Source organism: Gossypium hirsutum, chromosome A11 (genome assembly GCF_007990345.1).
Source record: "Gossypium hirsutum isolate 1008001.06 chromosome A11, Gossypium_hirsutum_v2.1, whole genome shotgun sequence".
In the NCBI taxonomy this organism is placed as follows: Eukaryota; Viridiplantae; Streptophyta; class Magnoliopsida; order Malvales; family Malvaceae; genus Gossypium; species Gossypium hirsutum.
The window spans coordinates 21556080-21577875 of record NC_053434.1 but is presented as its reverse complement, the minus strand read 5'-3'; the positions used below and the strand labels follow the sequence as shown (position 1 = coordinate 21577875).

The 21796-nt window shown below is 32.3% G+C and overlaps 1 protein-coding gene across 3 annotated transcripts; it reads left to right on the top strand.

The window, feature by feature from the left end:
- The first annotated feature begins 4060 nt into the window (after window positions 1-4060).
- LOC107912712 (protease Do-like 7) lies at window positions 4061-21250 on the top strand. Of its 3 annotated transcripts, none has more exons than XM_041081342.1 (25): window positions 4061-4551; window positions 4966-5036; window positions 5483-5617; window positions 5937-5995; window positions 6152-6188; window positions 6978-7103; window positions 8755-8844; window positions 9568-9633; window positions 9729-9785; window positions 9888-9953; window positions 10348-10455; window positions 12030-12110; window positions 12290-12339; window positions 12894-13059; window positions 14383-14638; window positions 14726-14847; window positions 15100-15282; window positions 15354-15459; window positions 15807-15977; window positions 16938-17017; window positions 17140-17367; window positions 17554-17766; window positions 17966-18123; window positions 20124-20235; window positions 20695-21250. In XM_041081342.1, the coding sequence occupies exons 1-25, from the start codon at window positions 4266-4268 to the stop codon at window positions 20869-20871; spliced, it is 3204 nt and encodes a 1067-aa protein (XP_040937276.1). In that variant the 5' UTR covers window positions 4061-4265; the 3' UTR covers window positions 20872-21250. The 3 variants fall into 3 exon arrangements, with proteins under 3 accessions (XP_040937276.1, XP_040937275.1, XP_040937274.1); XM_041081341.1 differs by having other exon boundaries at window positions 16938-17062; XM_041081340.1 differs by having other exon boundaries at window positions 14383-14847.
- Window positions 21251-21796: the final 546 nt, after the last annotated feature.

The window sequence follows — 21796 nt, the reverse complement described above, 5'->3', positions numbered from 1 at the left end:
TTACATCAATAAGATCCGAAACGAGTGTATAATTAATATCAATCGACTGAGCCGATTGTCCCTTTTCCAGTCCAGGCAACCATGCGTCTCGCCACATGTTAATAGAGGTGCCACTGCCCAATCTCCACCCCCACCCTCTTGAATCACCCTACGGGCCGACCAGATACTGCGCCAGGTATATGAAGGGTAAGAACCAAGTTGTGCATTCATAAAATCCGTAGATTGATAATACTTGGATTTCACAACACGGGCAAGTAAACAATCCGGTTTCATCAAAAGCCTCCAGGCTTGCTTAGCTAACAGAGCTATATTGAAAGCACCTAAATCTCAAAACCCCATACCCCCATAAACTTTTGGCCTGCATAATACGCCCCACTTACACCAACGTATACCCCTATTTGTATTGTTATTGCGCCACCAAAATTTACTAATAAGGCTTTCCAGCTCACGACATAAAGAACTTGGGAGTAAAAAACAATTCATGGTATAAATTGGAATTGACTGTAAAATGGATTTTATAAATACCTCTTTACCTCCCGCGTAGAGATAACGAGCAGTTCAACCATCAATGCGCTTCATAATCCGCTCCTTAAATCCCACAAAAGCCTCCTTCCTCTTCCTTCCCACAATTGTTGGCAAATCGAGGTACTTTTCCGGGTTAGACGAAATACGGACCCCCAAGATATCCCCTATCCGAGCCTTTGTCCTGTCATCGACGTTGCTACTAAAATAAACCAGTGACTTATCAAAATTGACAGTTTGCCTTGAAACCCCTTCATACTCCACTAGCAAGTCTTTCATCGCTCTTGCCCCCTCTTCCTTCGCCTCTCTAAATAATATAAAAAAGAAATATGTTATCGTTAGTCGCCTCCTCCCCACTGTTTCCCCTCGCGCCCTCCCGCCTAGCCAATTATACAAACTGGAAAGTCCTTCGGAACATATTTATTACTAGGATTTTTTAGTATTTATAAAATATTTATTACTAACATTTATAAAATGTAACATATTTATTCTTAAATGTTAATATATTTTTTAATAAAAATTTTAAGCATCATTTAAAAATTAAAAATATTATTTATGTTAGTTTTTATTAAAATAAAAGTATAATATTGAATAAGTTAATTAAAATATTAAATTATATTAATAATTTATTATATAATTATATATAAGGGTAAATATTTAGGACATTGGTAGTGTATTTTTTTTATTTTACAAGCAGTTTTAAAAAATTGATGTGTTTTTTAAATATTTTAATATTTTACTATACTTTATAAGACACTTGTTAAACTTCTGATCTTATTTGTGAAATTTGGTGTTAAACCTTTGATCTTATTTGTGAAATTTTTTTTGTAAAATCTAAAAATTTTACTGGCAGTGTACCACTTTTCTTAAATATAAATATGTATATTTAATGATATTGAAAATTATAATATTAGATATTAATATTTTAAAATATATTTAAACTTTTTAAAATTATTATTTTAATCTTATTTAGGAAATTGAATTTTTTTAATTTGTATTGCATAGTTTTATATAAATGCGTATGTTTAATAATATTAAAAATAATAATATTTGAGATTAATGTTTTAATTTTTAAAATATTTATTTAAAATTTTAAAATTTATATTTTAACTCTATTTAGGAAATTGAAACATTTAATTTGTATCTTAATTTATTAGGTAGTTGTTTTTAGTACAGTTAGATTATCTAATATTAGGGAGTGTTTGAAAAACCATTAAAAGTTTTTATTTTGAAAATGAAAACAATATATTAAAATTAATAAATAAATAATATTTTAAAAACCATTAAAGGTTTTTATTTTGAAAAAGAAAATTTTCAACATATTAAAATAAATAAATAAATAATAATTTAAAAACTAGTCTGTACTTTTATCAAACAACGCCATTACATTTAACACTTGTATTTATCAATTTACCAAACAAAATTTTAATATAAACTCAGCACTCATCAATTTCAATATTAAGATTTAGGGGCTTAATTTGTCTGCACCTATTTGTTCTATTTACAAAAATAAAATATTATAAAATTTGGAAAAATGTTATGATAATCTCATTATAATTGGATAAATTGATTTACGGTAATATTTAAAATTTTGATTTAAATGCATTTGATTCAATTTGGATTTACGTCTTAATTAAAAAATTATCATTTAATTTTTAATTTTTAAATTATTTTAAAATATAGAATGTTAAAAATATTTCCAATATGTTTCTTTCGAAATAAAAAAAAAGAAAAACTTTCCAATATTAAACTAACAAAATTGAAATCAATGTTTTGATTTTAATTTTAAAGATGAATTAAATTGATAACTTTAATACTTTAAGATTACAATTAGTTTTTTTTTCTATTATTGACATAAACATAAAAATTAAATCAACTTCAACCTCAATTCTCAGAATATTTTTTTATTTGTATGAATTTAGTTTTTAAGTATATTTATATGAATTTTCAAGTGAGAGTTTTTCTATTTTCATTAAAACTTAAAATAAGTGTTGAAGTAAATCATCTGTCATATGTTAATATTTTATTATTATATTAAAACTTCTTTAAAAAGTTATCATATTAAAACTAATTAAATAAATTTTTTGAATAAATTAAAGTTCAATAAATATAATCACTTAAATTTAAAAATATGTAAATTATTTAATATTGTATAATTAGTTAAATTATAATTTGAAATTATTTTATTTGGAAAATATTATAAAATATTAATTATATTTAATAATAATTACTTATACTAATTACAAGAAATAAAATATATTAAATAATAAAAAATGAATGCTTATATTCACGTACAACTCACATGGGATTGAATATTATCATTAAAATATTAATATTAATTTTCATTAAATTATTAAGAATATTACTTAAAATATTAATTTTTTTGTTAATGTTAAAAATTCTATTAAAATAAAATCACAATATGAAATATTTTATTTAAATAATAAATTATATTAATAATTTATTATATGATTAAATACAAATATGTATGTTTAATAATATTAAAAATTATAATATTTGAGATTAACGTTTTAATATTTTTAAAAATTAAATTCTTATTATATTGTTTATTTAATATAATTTTTATATAAAAATTAAATTACTCATAAAAAATACATTTTTATTAACTAATAAATTATTTTTTGTTTACCAATATATCTTTTACCAAACAAATTAGGAAAAAGGCATTGAAAAAATTGTAATTCATTTTTGGCGAAATAAACACACCATTTATCTCACTTCTATTATCATTTCTTTTATTATTTCTTTTATAATATAGGAAGTTGAGATTCAATGCTCAACCATATCATCGACTTCAGCTTCTTTATCCTTTATCTCACACCATAACATCTAGAACCACTTAGGACATGAAATTCAGTCGCGCAGCATCAAACCCATTTAGTTATCGCATCAACAATCATATTCGCTATTTTTAGAACTTATCTTATTTCTACTTTCTAACTCAGATTGCTTAAAAATATGTGCTCCTTGTTCTTGAATAACTGAAAACTCATAATATAACGATTAAAAATGTTTAATTCTGAATTTTATTGCTATACTTTACAAAAATTATGAAGATAATTTATATACTTTAAGCTGTCAAAATATAATCTTGAGAATTGAAAAAAAATTCATCTATTTTAATTTGTGGAAATTTAGTCTTTCTGTGTTACAAAAAATGAAAATTTAGTCTTGTTGGTAAACAAGAGAAATTGATACCATTGATTTTTGTTATCTATTATATATAGATTACTGATTTTCTAATTATTTACATAAATGGTTGAACTGCTTATACTCATGTCAGCAACTTAACTGTAAGGTTTAACAATCGACTATTTTCTTCGTTTTTCGAGGATTAAATTCTAATAAAATAAAATAAAAGGACTATATTTTAAAATTTGTAAAATAGAAGATTGAAATTTGGAATTAGTCCAAAGAAAAATATGGTTATGACCCCAGACAACTTGGGCCATTTAAAAAATTATCAAAAAAGTAAAAGAGATAAAAATAGTGGGACTATGCATGACAGAAGCACCCATTTTGTTTTTTTTTTAGAAATAAAAAAAACCGAGGTCGTAGTCCTCAACGAAGAAACCCGGCAAAGAAGATGAAGAAAAGCCAAAATAAATATCAGTTTTCTACAATGTGGACTTACGAAGACTTACAAAGTTCCAACCGAAAGAAAAAGAAAAGAAAAAAAAAAGCTTCAATTCTTCTCTGAAATTTGAAAAATCCTATATTGAATGGAAGATCCAATGGAAAGGATAGGATCGGAGGAAGAATCGGGATTAGAATCGACGATCAAAGAAGATCTTTCCATGGAGATCGATCCTCCATTCAAAGAGAACGTTGCTACCGCAGAGGATTGGCGGAAGGCTCTCAACAAAGTTGTTCCGGCTGTCGTCGTCCTCCGTACCACCGCCTGTCGTGCTTTTGATACGGAGTCTGCCAGTGCTGGTTCTGCCACCGGTTTTGTTGTTGATAAGCGAAGAGGAATTATTCTCACGAATCGGCATGTCGTTAAACCTGGTTGACTTCCTCAAGAATTATTATTATTATTATTATTTCTTGAATTTCATTTTGTTATTGCTTCTCAAAAAAAGATGAAAGAGTTTGTTAGTTATTAATAATTTGAAAGAAATAAAAACAATTGACTGTTGTGAGTAATAAAATTGATTATTTTACTATTATATTTATCAATTAGAGGTTGAACGTGCCTTGCATTTTAGCTGTATGTTCTAATTTTAAGGTATATGAATATCTGCGTGTGTGTGTGTGTATAATACTATTGGTTTTACATTTGAACAACTTTTGAAAAAGAATACCAAAGGAAATACAACTAAATGGCAATAGCTAAATGTTTCCTGTTGTTTGTCTGTCAAAAATTGGAAAAAGAAATTTTGTAAATTTAGAAGAATGACTTCCTGAAATGTCTGCTTTTAGGACCTGTTGTTGCCGAAGCAATGTTTTTAAATCGAGAAGAAATTACTGTCCACCCCTTGTATAGGGATCCGGTGAGTATATAGTTTGTCTGGGATTAATGTTATTTTGAGTGTAATTTAGCTTATTGTGAGAATGGATTTTTGAAATTTACTATTGGAAATGTGCATTATTTTGGTTGTCGTCCTAGGAAGGCTTTGATCTTTGAGCATATAGCCATGTTATTTGGACTTAGGTGTGAATTTTGCATACGAGTATGCGTCTTATATGAGTGCTGTTGGATTATTCCAATTTTTTACATGTATTTGGAAGGTCACATCCCCTTATCCAGGTGCTAGGCAGAGTGTCAGATATGGTACTTCAACAAAAATGAAGATTTGGAGAACATAGGCATATAGTGCTTGAAATTAGTAACTTGGAATTGTATGTGATCATTTGGCACATCATATGCTTTGCATTATTGTAGAGTTTTCTTCTTGCTCTTGTGACTATTGACTAACATTATGTTATTGTTCTCTAGGTTCATGATTTTGGCTTCTTTCGTTACGATCCTAATGCCATTCAGTTTTTAGACTATGAGGAGATTCCACTTGCCCCAGAGGCTGCTTGTGTTGGGTTAGAAATCAGGGTTGTTGGTAATGATAGTGGAGAGAAGGTAATACAACAGCATTAGTATTCTTTGGTTCTTTGCTTTACTTCTTTTTTATTTTATTAACATGAGGAAATGATTTGTAATTTAATGTTTTGATTCCATTTGATGAAGGATTGTCAAAACGAAAAAAAAAATGGAGTTGTTTAACTTGGTTTTGAGATGTTCATCTTTTTGCTAGTACTAGTGCTTGTCATGAGTGATGTCTCGCTATGTAATGCTAATGCAGAACATGAAAACTAGATAATTAACTACAACGTTGCTGATTTGATAAAAAAATTGTATGCCTAACTACAATGTTGCTGATTTGATAAAAAAATTGTAGGTTTCAATATTGGCTGGTACTATCGCTCGTTTGGATAGAGATGCTCCTCAATATACAAAGTATGTGGTGGTTTTATTATCATTTTCCTTTTGAATCTTTTGCTTTCCAAATGGATGTAGAATCAATGTTGTTTAACAAACACTTTTCGGGTAAAAAGTAGATAGTCTACAAATATGTAATTTGTGTCATGGTAGCTGACATGCTTTTTGTTGCAGGGATGGCTATAATGACTTCAACACTTTCTACCTTCAAGTACGTAGCCATTGGAGTCTTTTCCCCTTGGGGGAGGGGATTGATGAACTTTCTGGATTAGTGTTCGTTTATTTCTTTCGTTGCTATTTTAAGTTAATCAGGAATAGGTTTTGTCAGAGTGTATAAAAATGTTTCTCACATTATGCATGTTTTTTAAATATATACTTGCTAATTTTCATATTGGATTCCCATGTTTTACGTAAAATTTATTTAACAAAGAGGTTTTGACTTTGAGATTTCTTCTATTAATATTTGAATTATTTTCAATATTGATAGTTGATGGTTTTTTAATTGCCAAAAAAGAAAAAAAGTAAAATAACAAAGAAAATAGATATAATTTCCACACTTCCTAAAATGAAAAGATGAGTACAAACTGAGAGAGACCATGTAATTGTATGCATCTCAGATAGAAGTTCATGATATAAGTCATTTGAAAATTATATACTTTCATTCTATGAAGTTTAAAGTAGATGGTGATCTTTAGAATGATATGATGCAATCATGTGGACGATATGTTTAACCACTTTCAGAATAAGCAAACAATTTTAGACTATAAAATGCTTATAACCTGAACAGCATTCTGATGGATCTGCTGCATTTTGACATGTAGTTTTAATATTGTTTTTGACCTGCGTGGCATTAAGATGTTCAATGTTGTTATCTTTGTTAATAGTTTTGTTGCCAATTGTTTTTGGTGAAGAAACACCCTTGGTTATGCTGTTATCTTACATTGACATCCATGTTTGTCTGTTCTAGATTGTATTGTTTTACATTTATGCTCATTTTCAGGCAGCATCTGGGACTAAAGGTGGTTCAAGTGGATCCCCAGTGATCGATTGGCAAGGCAGAGCCGTGGCGTTGAATGCTGGTGGCAAGACAACCACTGCATCTGCCTTTTTTCTACCTCTAGAACGAGTGAGTACTGAGTGGTACTTTAACTACTTGACCTTTATGCCTTGTTTTTGGTATTATCTGAGATTTCATTTTTCTCTTTAGGACTGAAGATTGTATTAACTTGAGAGAATAAGACTACAAGGTCTGATGGTTTATATAGCTCAAGCTTTCTATGATTCGCTTAGAATTTGTAACTTAAGGGAGTAACTAACCTTTCCATGGGTTGCTCTAGAGAGGTCCTTGTCCTTTAACATAAAATTTCTATTATTTATTATTATTCTTGGTTGTATGCCTTGTAAGTATTATTGGATATTGCACTTAAGATTTTCCGTAATAAGTCTGGGGCTCACATATTTGAGTCCTAGTTTGGTTATCCATGAAGCATGGATACTGCTATTGGGAATATGTCCAAGTATCAGATTTATGTCTGATACAGACACGGCTCCAACACGACAAAGTATGTGTTGAACGTGTCAAAAAACTGTTTTTTTTTTTTTAAATCGGATGTGATCAAAATATGGTTAAGACATGGCCAGGCATGGTATAAGGATTCTTTTTCTTTTCTTTTCTTTTTTTGCCTATTTATTCCCTATACATAATCAATTTGAATAATTTAGTCCTGACGAGTTTTTTAAGATTCAAGTTTTTAAGTTGGAAAAGAATTTTTTTAGAAAAGCTATTTGTATGTTAATGTCAAACTGAAAAGCATAAATTTTACATTTTTATTGCATGTATTTTTGGTACAATTGTGATTTGAACCCAGGCTAACCCTAGGGAAGGTGAATAACTGGCCAATAAGTTATAACTTGGGGCTCAAATTTTTATTGTATATTATTATACAGAAATTATTTTTCATTGCCGTGTTCTGTTTTGTCCTACTTTTCTGGAAATTCGTGTGCTCATGTCGTGCCATAGCCTGTATTGTGTGTACATTTCTGTGCTTCCTAGATGGTTTTTCGTTTTTGTAGATTGAAATGTGAAATTTATAGTTTATAAATTTGTGCTTATTTTCTGCATTACATTTTTTTTTGCCCTAATAGATTTTTTAAAGAAAAAATTGCAATGACAAGAATATGTTTCTCAAATTTAGTCCACCCAATTAATTGTTGGCTAGACGAGAACCTGTAAAGCCTTAAAACAATATTGACCTGCTCAAGATTCTTGCGGAGGTTATCTTTTCATGCTATGTTTCTTCTCCTGTATTGTGTCTAAATTTGGCATAACATGTTTATTTTAGCTTTTTGGATTTATTTTCAAACTTTTACATGCACTCTGTTAGCTATAATATAGCTAATCTATATTGCTCAGACTTTGCATATTTCTTGAATTATTCATTTGACAGGAGTCTCAGACACATTTTTAGACATGGGTGGGGGACATGACCCTCCAAGGATCCTCTAAACACATTGAAAAACTTAGAAAAATTGAACATGCCAATGTTGGAAACATACCTGTATCCAACACTCACACCCAACTCCAAGTAATATAGCGGCTAACTTACGAACATGTTTCTAGATATTGGCATGTTCAACTCCTATTCATTTGGATTTTATGTATAAAAGTTTTCCTTCACCCGAAAAATAGGCCTTGCCCTTGCTTTCTGTACAAATTGAACCTTCATTTTTTAGATTTATGTCTGATTTCTAAGTAAAATCAGTAATTTGATTTTCAGGTGGTAAGGGCTTTAAAATTTTTCCAAAAAGGAGGAGAATCGTACACAAGTAAGTGGGAAGTAGTTTCTATACCACGCGGTACGCTTCAGGTTTGTTGATTTTATCCTTGTACAAGTGAAAAATAACATTTTCACTAATTTCTACAGTTATAAATTAAATTTTCCATGGAAGTGAAAATGCTAAAATGTCCTGCTGGATCTTTTTTCTTTTTTGAATTTTTTTGACAACTCGGAAAAATGAACTTACTAGGCATACTTGCACCTCTTCTTCCATGAACAAACCCCAAACATATTAACTTACTGGTAACAAAAGTAAACTCTCTTTGACCCACCTTCTATGCGGTGTGGTTAGGAGGAATGAGTAGCAATTTGGGTAAGGGGAGCGGAAGAGGGAGGAGAGAAGAGAGAAACGGCAAGGAAAGAGAAAATTGTGAGACAGAGGAAATCAGAGGAGAAGTTAGAGGAAGAATGAGAGAAAAATAGTGAGGATGAAGTAGAGTGAATATCTCAATGATGCAATAAAATGATGATCTGTATTCCAAAAGTTCCCTGAAAATTGCAAATCTGATTCCCAACATAAATTGCTGATCTTCCTTTGACTGAGGCTCAATAAAGATCCTCAATGGGGACATAACCATTCAAGCACTACACAAAATATGTTTGCTAGTGCCAGAAATTCGCATCATACACAGTATTGCTTATCAACTGCTGCACTGTGAGGATATTTATTTATGTGTCTATGCTTTTAGTATTCTGTCAATGATTGGAAATTTGCTTTTGTTAGATTTAATGCGAGATATTTGTTTTGTACAGACTACTTTTCTCCATAAGGGGTTTGACGAGATACGTCGTCTTGGTCTCCAGAGTGAAACAGAGCAGGTTCCTAGTTCTTTTTCATCAACATTTTTGCTACCTTTCCGTGGCTTGTTTTAGGAAAAAAAGTTATTTCTCATTTTATTTTCTTACTAATTTAGATGGCACGACATGCATCTGCACAAGGTGAAACTGGAATGCTTGTTGTCGACTCTGTGGTGAGTAACGTTCTTTTTCTATTCAATTTCTGCTTTAAATTTGCCCCCCTTTTGTTTCCATTTTTAGTTCACTTCTTATTTCTGAATCTGAACCTACTCTAGGTGCCTGGTGGCCCTGCTCATAACCATTTGGAGCCAGGTGATGTACTTGTTCGGGTAAATAGGGAGGTGAGTTATGCATTCAGTAATTGAAGAAACAAGTTTTGATTCTTTTTAGGTTTATGGATTTTTTTTTTCTTACTTCATTTGACGGATTTTTTAAAACTATGTGTGCTTTGTCTCTTAGTGAGTTATGCACAAATGTTGGGATCTTAATTTATGATTTTTAAGGCACTTGGGAAGATCTCTGACATGGTTTGATTAGTAATGCGGTGCCTACAAGCCCTTTTTTAGTGCTTGCTCAAGCATGAATTTTGACTTTGACCATAATGTGAAACTTTTCATTAAAAAAAAATCTGACAGTTGCTGCTATTCATTTCTTTAATAGATATTGCTTAATTTCTACGATCTGAAATGAAATTGCTTCATTTTTGCCTTTCATTTTATTGAAAATCTATTGCAGGTTATTACTCAATTTCTGAGGTTGGAAACTTTACTTGATGACAGTGTTGAGCAGAATATAGAGTTAGAAATTGAAAGAGGTGGCACACCATTGAGTGTGCAATTAGTGGTAAGACTTACTCTTTCTCATTTAAGCATTTTTAGCTTCTTATTTTTGATGCCTTGAGGTTTAAATTACATCTCATATTATATAGTTTGTTATTAATATTGATTTTGATCCTGGTGGCTAATACTAAAGGTTCTTTATTAGTTGTGTCAGTGTGACTATGCAGTGTTGTTAAGGAATGCACCTAGGTGTGTCTAGCTATTGTGCCCTGGCACCAAGCTACAAAAGTGCCTTTGACCCCTTTAAGCGAGATTTGATCAGACATTTTTGTTAGACAATGCACACAAATAAAAAGCCTGATTGATTGAACTTCTTTTTAATTTGTTTATTTTTTTATTTTTTAAAATTGTACCTTTACCTGTAAGAAAGGGGATAATATTAAACTTACTTTTGTATACTTGAGCATTCAACAATAGACATGAGACCGAAAGGAAATTGTGCATACAGACCAACAAAGAAAAAAACATTTTGCATGTTTTTAGACACACACATTCATGTTGCACATTACTTCACTCAAGATTTTTGCACCTTGTGCCTCAGAAAATATAAGGGTTCTAGTGCCTAATGTATGCCTTGTGTGCCCTTGGCAACATAATATTTACCTCTGGCCTGCATGTTGATGTAAATCTGATGATCAAGTTATTTTTTATCTTTATAATTGGGTATCCTAGTTGTGTCCCATTATTGACCTGATGTAAGAGTTCCTGTAAATAATAAAATGTAGGCCCACCACTTAAAGTTAATATGATATTTTAAATTGTATACTAATAGAAATAGCAAAATGTGATATGTTTAGATCTACTGAATTAAATGGTCTACTAAATGAGGAATTTGATGTCATTTAATGAAGTTGAATGTCTATTTATTTTCTTTGAAGTATATGACCTTGTGCTGTTGAACTTGTTGACAAAATACGGTATTTTGTAACTCTAAAAGAATGAATGCTATAGCAGAATAACTGTTTCCTCTATTACTCTCATTGTTGTTGAAGCATAGTCCTTACGTGGTCTATTGCTTCTTGCGGAAAAAGATTTGGCACTCTAATTGCACATGTGCCTAAAGCCTTTGATTTCTATTTTCTTGGATTGACAATTTGATGGGATGTAGCATTTCTATTTTTGGTTCAGACATATTTTTGGACAATGGTTCTGAATTTAGTACTAGCTGGTATAAGGCCCTTGCATGTGTTCTTATGATTGCTTTGCTTTCTGTATCAATATAATTTTAGCATGTAGCTGTTATCCAGACTGTTAATTTTCTTGAAAATTAATGTTGGACATTTGTGGGTAAAATAATCTTTCTATATTCCATCCCACAAAACCCATTGATCACATTCCACTGACAGCCTTTTCTCAAGAACATTGAACCTGATATTATTCATTGTGGGATTTAATTTAGCTTTTCTTTTTTGTGTGATGTTAATGCCAATGATTTCTTGAAATAAGTTAGTGTAATGTGCTGCTTAGGTTCTTTCTGGAAATTGACTGAATGTGCAGAAGCTCGTTCTTTTAGTTTGTCAAGTTGCTTTATGTTGAGTGTGGTTGCAAAAGCTAATATCTATCCAATTTTTTTGTCAGGTTCAGGATTTACACTCAATAACTCCTGCTCACTTCTTAGAAGTAAGTGGTGCAGTAATACATCCCCTATCTTATCAGCAGGTAGGTTGCAGTTTCTGCTTAGCACTTATAATCCCAGTGCCCCTGCCCCTTATCCTTTTTAATCTGATTTTTGGTACATTGTTTGCTGAATAGGATTTGTTTGCTTTTATCCTTATGCATATTTAGGATGGTACTTTTGTTGCTGAAAGATAATCTTATTTTGCTGATACTTGAAACAGGCTAGAAATTTCCGTTTCCAATGTGGTCTTGTATATGTCTCAGAACCAGGGTAAGTCTACTAGTCTACCTGTATCTATTTATGAAATCCCCACCTAACTGTTCAAAATATATCTTGAAAATAAATAATAGAAGCAAAAACTTAATGTATACATATGTTTCTGGACCTATCCATTGGTAAGAAAAATAACTTTTGTTGTCAAACGAATTAGCTTGAATTGTCGCAAGCAGTATCTTTCTAAATTGTTTAAGCTAATTTATTGAATAAATGAAGCTTGATTTTAGGCCATAATTCATGATATTATTCTGATTTAAGTATTATAATTTAATGATCTCTTTTTTCTTCCCTGTGCAATGCACCTGAGGATTCCTTCATCACTTTGGAGGTTGAAAGACTGATTTATGCTTAATTTTATTTCCAACAAGACATAGTGTTTCATGATGAACATCATAGATTGCCTAATCTATTGGGTCACCAGCATGGGAAATATGGGAGTTCTGTATAACACAATTAGATTGCTTCTAATTTGTATCAATTATTAGGTTGCTTCTTTATCTCTATGGCTTTGTTTGATTTATTAATAATTAGATTTCCATCTGTTGCAGATATATGTTATCTAGAGCTGCAGTTCCTAGACATGCCATCATTAAGAAGCTCGCTGGTGAGGAGATATCAAAACTTGAGGACCTAATCTCTGTTCTATCTAAGCTATCTCAGGGTTCTCGGGTACCTTTAGAATATATAAGCTACACGGACCGTCATCGGAGAAAGGTATTTTATTCTTGACTTTGCAGTTTCACCTGATGCTTATGTCTCCTCAGACTTCAGGGGTTGAAAATTGTGGCTGAGGCTTACTTCTAGAGTTTATTTTTGATACATTGACTGGAGGTTTTTAACTCCACGAGCTTGTTAAAGAGATTGCCAGATGTCACATTAATCTTTTAAGTAATTTTTTTCTTAAAAAGAATTTAGATATACCCTAAGGGGTATGTCTCACCTATCTAACTGTGGTTGTGGACTCTAAAACTCCTCTAGTGTGGATGCATTATGGCTGCGCTTGACATAACAGTTGCATTGGATGTTTCTGTTAAAAAATATGGTCCAAAAGTGCATAAGGTTTCTTTTGCTTTTCGATCAAAAACAGCTAGTATATTGAAGAAAATAACAGGCAGGTGGTCTTTGGTGGAGCCTGCTTTTGGAATTGGATAACAGCTTAGAATGAATTCGTTTGAAGTTAAACAACATAGAATGAGAATTTAAAGCTTATTAATAAATGAACCAGATCTGAACCAAGGTGACTTTGAAACATTTATATGGATGAGCGAGCTTGATCAAATAGTTTCCGGACGTGATTGATAAAGGGTAATGAAGTCTACATAAATTAAGGTTCAAATCTGTTTTATAAAAAGAAGCCTTAATAGTTATCTCTATAAGAAATTTAAAATATCTAACATCCTCTTATTTTTTTTGTAAAATTTCTGTTTATTTTGTTTAGCAAGAGAGTGGAGAAAAAAAAATAGGATTTGATTCTGCAAACTAGAAGCGTGATTTTTGGCTCTTTAGTGGTTTTATGGTTGTGGTTTAATCAAATATAGGTGTAGTATCACTTGAGCGCTAGATACAGAAAGTGCTTATCCCATTGAAGAAAGAAATAGTTAAAAAGATCCATAAGTATCAAATAGAAAAAAAAATCTATTATTATACCACAAAATTAAAATTAAAATTTTTTTGATGATTTGACTCCATTCCTTGTTTATTAAAATTCACCATCAAATTCTAGCTCTTACTATACTATCTACATGTGACTAGAACTAGGCCATATTTCGTTTTTTCTTGTTTAGCACACATTGGCCTATCTTTTCAAGTCCATTGTGGAACTTGTGATTCATCACTTTTCTTATTTGCTTCCTTATCTTCCTTTTATTTCTTCTTTAAAGGCACTCTTCCCTCCCTTGGCTTCTTCCCTCTCTCTGCCTCTGGTGCCAGCTTGTTTTCTGTATTCTACTTGCTTGCTCTGTGGACATGTTCAGGTTTCATTTCAATCAAGATTGTCTTTGCTATTTATTGATCTTGGTTTTTCTGTTGATGTTACAGTTTGTCTTGGTCACGGTTGATCGCCATGAATGGTATGCACCTCCACAGATATACACTCGTGATGACAGCTCAGGTTTATGGACAGTAAAGCCTGCATTTCAGCTGGAGTTTATGCTTCCATCTGGTGTTAATGTTGAGGCTACTCCCATGGAACACATACATGCATATAACCACCAAGGGTTGACTGATGGTGCTACTAGTATGGAAACCAGTTCTGAACATGCTTCTGCAGTATTGCATTCTCAGAATGAAACAGGTACTGGATCAAAAATAAAGCGAGTTGAGGAGTATATGTCTTCTGATGGATTTGTTACTGACTGTTCATTAAATACAACTGTTGAAGTTATGTTGGAGGACACAATTGCCAAGGAAAATGTTCTGTTAAGGGATGGTCAAGGTGCAGCAGCAGTAGCTAATGCGTCAATTGCTGAACGAGTAATTGAGCCTACTCTTGTAATGTTTGAGGTAACAAATTTCTGTTGGTCGCCATAGTTCATTCTTGTGAACTTACAGTTTAAGTATTTTTATCACAATGCTGTTTGACGGTAAATGATAATTGTTTCATTGTCTTTAGTCATGGATCATTCTTCTAAGATCATTCTACTATATGAGTTCTTATTGCTATAATGACTGTTTTCAAGATTTTTATTGTTGGCTATTTATTGTTTTCCCTCTTGTTTATCTCATTAGAACAACCTAAGTTAATCTTCTTTATAGGTTCATGTGCCACCGTCGTGCATGCTAGATGGTGTCCATTCGCAACATTTTTCTGGAACTGGTGTCATCATATATCATTCTCATAGTATGGGTTTGGTTGCTGTTGACAAGAATACAGTTGCAGTTTCCTCATCTGATGTGATGCTGTCCTTTGCTGCTTACCCGATTGAAATTCCAGGAGAGGTATGCTCTTATAACGGAAGAACATTGAGAAACCATAGAGTTTTTGTTACAGTTTCATGTTTTAAATGCAGGTTGTTTTTCTTCATCCTGTTCACAATTTTGCTCTAGTTGCATATGACTCCTCAGCACTAGGGCCTGTTGGTGTGTCTGCCGTTCAAGCTGCAGAACTACTTCCTGGTAGGTGCTACTTTTTGCAATTACCCTGCAGTTTGGGTTTGTTACTTGTTCATCTTTCCTTATGCAACCAAGTTTGCACACTTTTGTTGTTATTATATACTATACTAAATGTTTTATTGTGTCCAAAAATATTAGTTGGGAAATTGATTTTACCAATAGATAAAAAGATTGTACTGTTATGCTTGTAGAAGTCCATTTTGGTAAAAGGAAGTCCTTTCTCAGTGAAAGAGGGCCTGGGGGATGGAAAGCTAACATTGATTTCCTTAATTGTGTTTTCTGTTAATTTTGTTGGTAAGACACAAGAAGACTACTTTCGACAAGGATTAACGTTTTGTTTTATTTGACAGACCCTGCATTGCGTCGTGGAGATTCTGTCTATCTTGTGGGTTTAAATAGAAGCTTACAAGCAACATCTAGGAAATCAGTTGTGACCAACCCATGTGCTACTCTGAACATTGGCTCTGCTGACTGTCCACGGTACAGAGCAACAAATATGGAAGTAGTTGAGCTTGATACTGGTATGTTTATTGCTATTACTTAAGAAGGAATCTAATTTTACCATTGTTGTCAAGGTGTGTGCCTACGCCCTGTGCCTTAGTGGTAAAAAGCAAAAGTGTCTCGGACCCTTTCGTGCAAGGCGCATTTGATGAGGTGCATACCTAGTCTGCCTAGGTGCACTTTTTTTAAGTCAATAGGCATAATAAACCCCACCTCTCTGAAACTCTCTTCGATTGCTTCTATTTTAAACTTTTTTTCATTAGACATGTTTTCACTAATAAGAAAGTGATGGTATCAAACACTACTTCTCAATATTTGAGCATTCAACAATAGGCATGGGACCCCAAGGAAATTATGCATATTGGCGAGCGAAAGGGTTTGCATGTTTTGCAGATAAACTTGAGCACTTTTTAGATTTTATTATCATAATTACATATCTTAAGCTTATTATACATACTAGATTATGGCACACAACACAAAATGATGTAACAAATATATTTATAAAAAATTGATATAAATAACAAATGAGGCTTTAGTTGAATGGTAAAGTACAAATGTGGAAAGTTAAAGAGGCATGGGTTCAAATCCTATTTTGCGTGTATATTTTTCTATTTTCTATATAAAAGATATAAAATGACAAAAAGACCCTCATAATACAATTTACTTTGTAAAGTGAGGGTATTTTTGTCTTTTCCCAACTGGGTTGGTACTCGGTTAGCCCGTGACACCAACTCAGTCTAGGGCTTTATAATAAGTATAGATATATATACACTTACACACACATATGCAAACATACATATAAAAACAAACGTATACATATTGCGTCTTTACTTCATTCAGGCGAGTGCTTTTTTTTGCGCCTTGTGCCTAAGGAAATATAAGGGTTCTGGTGCCTAGAGTGCACCTTGCATGTTTGCCAACTCTGATTTTACCTGTGTGCTGATTTGAATGTATAAAATGGATTTTGAACTCTTCTGCAGATTTTGGTAGTGCATTTTCAGGTGTGCTGACAGATGAGCATGGAAGGGTTAGAGCAATCTGGGCAAGCTTTTCAACACAGGTTTCCACTCTGAACAAAAAATATAAAAAGAAAAGAAAAACAAAGGTTTCCTCTAGTAATCTACCTTTTTGGATAAACTCCAATATGCCCAAGTATTCTGATGCTTGCTTCATTGATTTCAGCTGAAAGTTGGTTCCAATACATCAGAGGATCATCATTTTGTGAGAGGTATCCCAGTTTATGCAATAAGTCAGGTACTTCACAACATAATATCTGGTGGCAATGGACCGCATCTTCTCATAAACGGTGTCAAAAGGCCAATGCCGCTCATCAGGATCTTAGAGGTTGAACTTTATCGTACTCTGCTTTCAAAGGCCAGAAGCTTTGGACTTAGCGATGATTGGATCCAAGTATGTTTATTTGTTCCTTTATTATATCTGTTTTGGTTAGAATGTTTTTTCCTTTCAGGACTTAGCAATACTAAACTCTGATGCTAGTGACAATGACTTTTTCTTTCCTTTTTCTCTTTATATCCTCTCAGTTTCATATTTCACATTGCATTATTACAGTATCACATTATATGTTACTTTTTGTAGGCTCTAATCAAGAAAGATCCAGTTCGTCGTCAAGTTTTACGTGTTAAAGGTTGTTTGGCAGGATCAAAAGCTGAAAACTTACTAGAACAAGGTGATATGGTTTTAGCAGTAAATAAAGAGCCAGTTACTTGCTTTCGGGACATAGAAAATGTTTGTCATGCGTTGGACATTGGTGAAAGTGGTGGGGAGCTTAACATGACCATTTTTCGGCAGGTAAGCAAATAGATTCAGGCAGAAAGACAATCTATTCCTTTTCTACCTTGTAATTATTACCATTATAAATTTGACCTGTCCGACAAGATCTGTGTATGATCTAACGAATTTTCTTTTGTTCTTCTAGTTTTTAGTAGTACTAACATGTAACATAGAAACAATTATGCCTCATTTTCCTTTTAATTGTATTATTTTCCAGGGACGTGAACTTGATCTTGTTGTGGGGACAGATGTTAGGGATGGGAATGGCACAACACGGGTGATTAATTGGTGTGGGTGTATTGTTCAGGATCCTCATCCTGCTGTGCGTGCTCTTGGATTTCTTCCGGAAGAAGGGCATGGTGTATATGTGGCACGGTAAGGATTTTTCTCTTAGTAAAAAGTTTTTATTTACATTTTAGTTGGAAAGTGATGAGGTGAACATAGCAGGTGGAAGTAAAGCAGTAGAACCGATTTTAACCTCAATATGTTTGAAGGCATTAGAACACTGCTAATACTACTATTACTAGAATTTCTTAACAAGTTAACTCGTGAATATACCTGATGGTAGAAAAATGCCTGTGAGTTTGATTGCTTAGGCTTGCATTTTTCATCAAATAATGGAAATATCTTATCAAATTAATGAACATGTATTTCTGTTGGGTTTTTTTTTCCAGATCATGATAATTGTGAATTGATGGCAATTATTTGTTTTTTTAGCCCTCTGATTACAAGGGAGTGATAATCAATACCTTTTACATTTAGTTGAACCTCTTTTTTACTGAGGATGTAGATGTAAAGTATTTATCTAACTTTTCTGCAAGTCTGAAGATAATAAGAGAAATTATTTAAACTTTAAGATGCCTGATGTAAAGGAATTATAGGAACAAATAGCAGCCAAAATTTGAATATAATTCTAGGATATTAAATAATAATTTCAATTAGGGTGAGCCTGTTTCAATGCATGTTTCAACTTTTTTTCTCCCCAAATAATAATTTCAGTGGGTGGGTGGAACCCACATGTCTGTAAATGTGGCTAGTTTGTATGAGAATTTAAAAAAGCATGATAGGGCCACTTTCCAGTTATTAGAAAGAAAGTAAGAAACAAGTTGACAGTTATATTTACTGCCCAAAACCAATTCATATTTGGTTTAGAGGCATTTGTGTGAACATCTTTGTCCAAGTAAGATTTGGGTTTGCAGTATAAAAGGCCATTAGTATAGCAAGGATTCCCTTAAATTTTGATAATAAATGTGGGTATTTATTTATTTTTCTCCAATAATTTCATGAACCGTAACTTTTCTGAGGGATTATATATTCTGTAAGATCAAGTTTGAAGGTTTTTGAAGGTTGGCCATAGTCTGTATCTCTTTCCAGGATTTGTGAAATTTCTTATTGACTTGTTATGGATTTTTTATTAAAGCGTGTTAAAAAAATCTAAAGTCATGTGATTCAAATTGTGTCTTGTATAATTTAATGAAATTGTATAACTAGGAATTATTCCAAAATATATGAGAATGAGTCTGTAACGGGATTAAGGATTGGAATATGAAAGAGTTAGGGTTCACAAGGAGCATCACAAAATGAAATTGTAGCATATAAGTTTAGATTAAATTCTTTGTTGCAATCAAAATTAAGTATGAAGTTTTACAATTTGAATTTTATGTTTTTGTGAACATCTTGGTCTTGCATAATCTCCTACCTTACAGGAAAGAGATGTTTTATGTTTGTTTTATTTATGTATTTTCTTTGCACTGGTTAAATTGGCTGCTACGCTAACTCGTTTGATCCCTAACTTTGGTTTTAAATCACTTGCTTATGAAACTATTTTGATGAAACTTCCCATGAACTACTAAGGATTAAGGGGCACTATGCTATATGTTATATTGGGTGATCAAGTCTCCCAAAATCTCAAGCTAAAAGTCCCTAGTTATTATATTTAAAGTTCAACACATCTCCTCACGTGCAAGCCGGATAATTATAATGGACTTGCACGTGAACCCAAATGTGGAAGAAAAGTGGAAGTTGAAGAAAGATTTGAGAAGCAGAGCTCAATGGGGCAATATGAAATTGCGTGAAGAAATGTTATAGGGGGAAACTGGTTGCTAGGATCTTGAGCTAGAGAGCTCTGATATCATATTAAATTGAATGACAAGATAATCCAAAAGCTTAAACTAATAAGAAAGGGCACAACTATAATATACAAGTCTGGATACTGTATTTACAAGCTTTAATAGTAACATAGTCCGAGTGTTATTTATGCTAATATCACTGACTGCTTCTGAATATTACAAAACATTAAGATTTTCTGAACAGAAATGGTACTTTTGATATTCTGTTTGTTGAGTATTTCTTGTGACAATTTGTTCTTCTCTCAGGTGGTGTCGTGGTAGTCCTGTTCATAGATATGGGTTATATGCTCTACAATGGATTGTTGAAGTTAATGGAAAACCGACTCCTGATTTGGATGCTTTTGTTAATGTGACAAAGGTACCGTCTATTTACTTCCCTTTTTCCTACTTTGTCTATTATGCTTCATACATAAGAGAATTTATTTGATTGCTTGATGAGTAGCATATACGCCTTCATTTCTTAAGTTGACTTCTTAACTATGTTGAACTCTGGTGTGAGGTCCTTAAAAAAAAGGTCTGACCATACTTGTGTTGAACACATACTCATACCTGGTACTCACGCCTGAATCCAAATAACATAAATTAAATAAATTAAAAAAGTCTCCTCCCATGTTAGATACATATTCGAAACACTCCCAGGCTCAGGTAACATACTCTAGGATCTGATTGAATCATTGCTTTTTAATGATCTGGCTATGAAAAAACTTAAACATTATATGACTAATTAGTTTTCTTTTCTTTTCTCTTAAAAAAAAAAGAAAAAGAAAACTCTAGTTAGTACTAAAATAATATGTACATGCTCTTTGTATTTGAACAGGAATTGGAACATGGGGAGTTTGTTCGCGTAAGGACCATCCATTTGAACAGCAAGCCTCGAGTTCTAACATTGAAGCAGGATTTGCACTACTGGCCTACATGGGAGCTGAGATTTGATCCAGAGACTGCAATTTGGCATCGACAGACTATCAAGGCCTTAGATTGTCAGAACTTATGAATTTGGTGTCTTTTTTTCAGTTTCTCATCCTTTTTCAGGAAGGAACCAATTAACCGAGTCGGATATATTTTCCTGGTATTGCTTGTGGCCAGTTGTTGATTTTCGACATAATCCAGTGCAAGGTTAAAGTATGGTTGGCAGACTCGGACCCAACCCAGTGCAGGGTTAAGCTTGGTTAGCAGATTTGGACCCGACCCAGTGCACAGACCATACGGTGAGTTGTGTTGTATAGCTGATTGGTTTACGTTTCATGGTGAGTTTTCTGAATCCGACACTCCAATGAAGACTAAGCATTTATATACTGTATGAAAAACTTTTTACTTGTTTTCAACTACCTGATATTGTATTACTTCAAGTTATATAGACTTGCATAGATAAATGATTGGATGAAATTAAAAAAAAAAAAAAAAGGGTTTGGAGCTTCCTTACCCATTCGGTTTTCTAACTTAAATCTGAATGGTAAAATTCGATCCTCCGGCCAATTCGTTTTGAAACATTAAAGCGTAGTTGTTTTGGTAAATGCTTGCTGTAACATACACGTTGTTCTGGAAAAAAACTACTTATCCACTCATGTTTGAAAAAAATAATATAAGTACCTTGATATTTATTAAGTAAATTTTAAATAAAAAAAATATCTGAAGTCGTGTCTAGGAGTGTAATTGAATTGAGCCGGGTTTAAGCATGACTTGAAATTTGGAGCTTGATATTTAACTTGAGTTTGATCGAACATCTATTTATATGTTTGAATTTAACTCCTTTACTTTTCTAAAGTTTAGAATTTAATCCATCTTAATTATCTTAATAAACATATATTAAATCATTTATAAACGTAATTAAAAAATTGAAACTTTCGAATGCTAGCAAAACAATCTGGTAATCATAATTAGAATGATCAAATTATTGAATGTGTGTACAAAATAAATAA

Excerpts from the sequence above, each read along its gene's own strand:
- LOC107912712 (XM_041081340.1), top strand. The coding sequence starts at position 4,266 with ATGGAAGATCCAATGGAAAGGATAGGATCGGAGGAAGAATCGGGATTA. Across the intron at positions 5,618-5,936 it reads GTAATGATAGTGGAGAGAAG|GTTTCAATATTGGCTGGTAC; the intron begins GTAATACAACAG and ends AAAAAATTGTAG. Across the intron at positions 20,236-20,694 it reads CTTTTGTTAATGTGACAAAG|GAATTGGAACATGGGGAGTT; the intron begins GTACCGTCTATT and ends GTATTTGAACAG.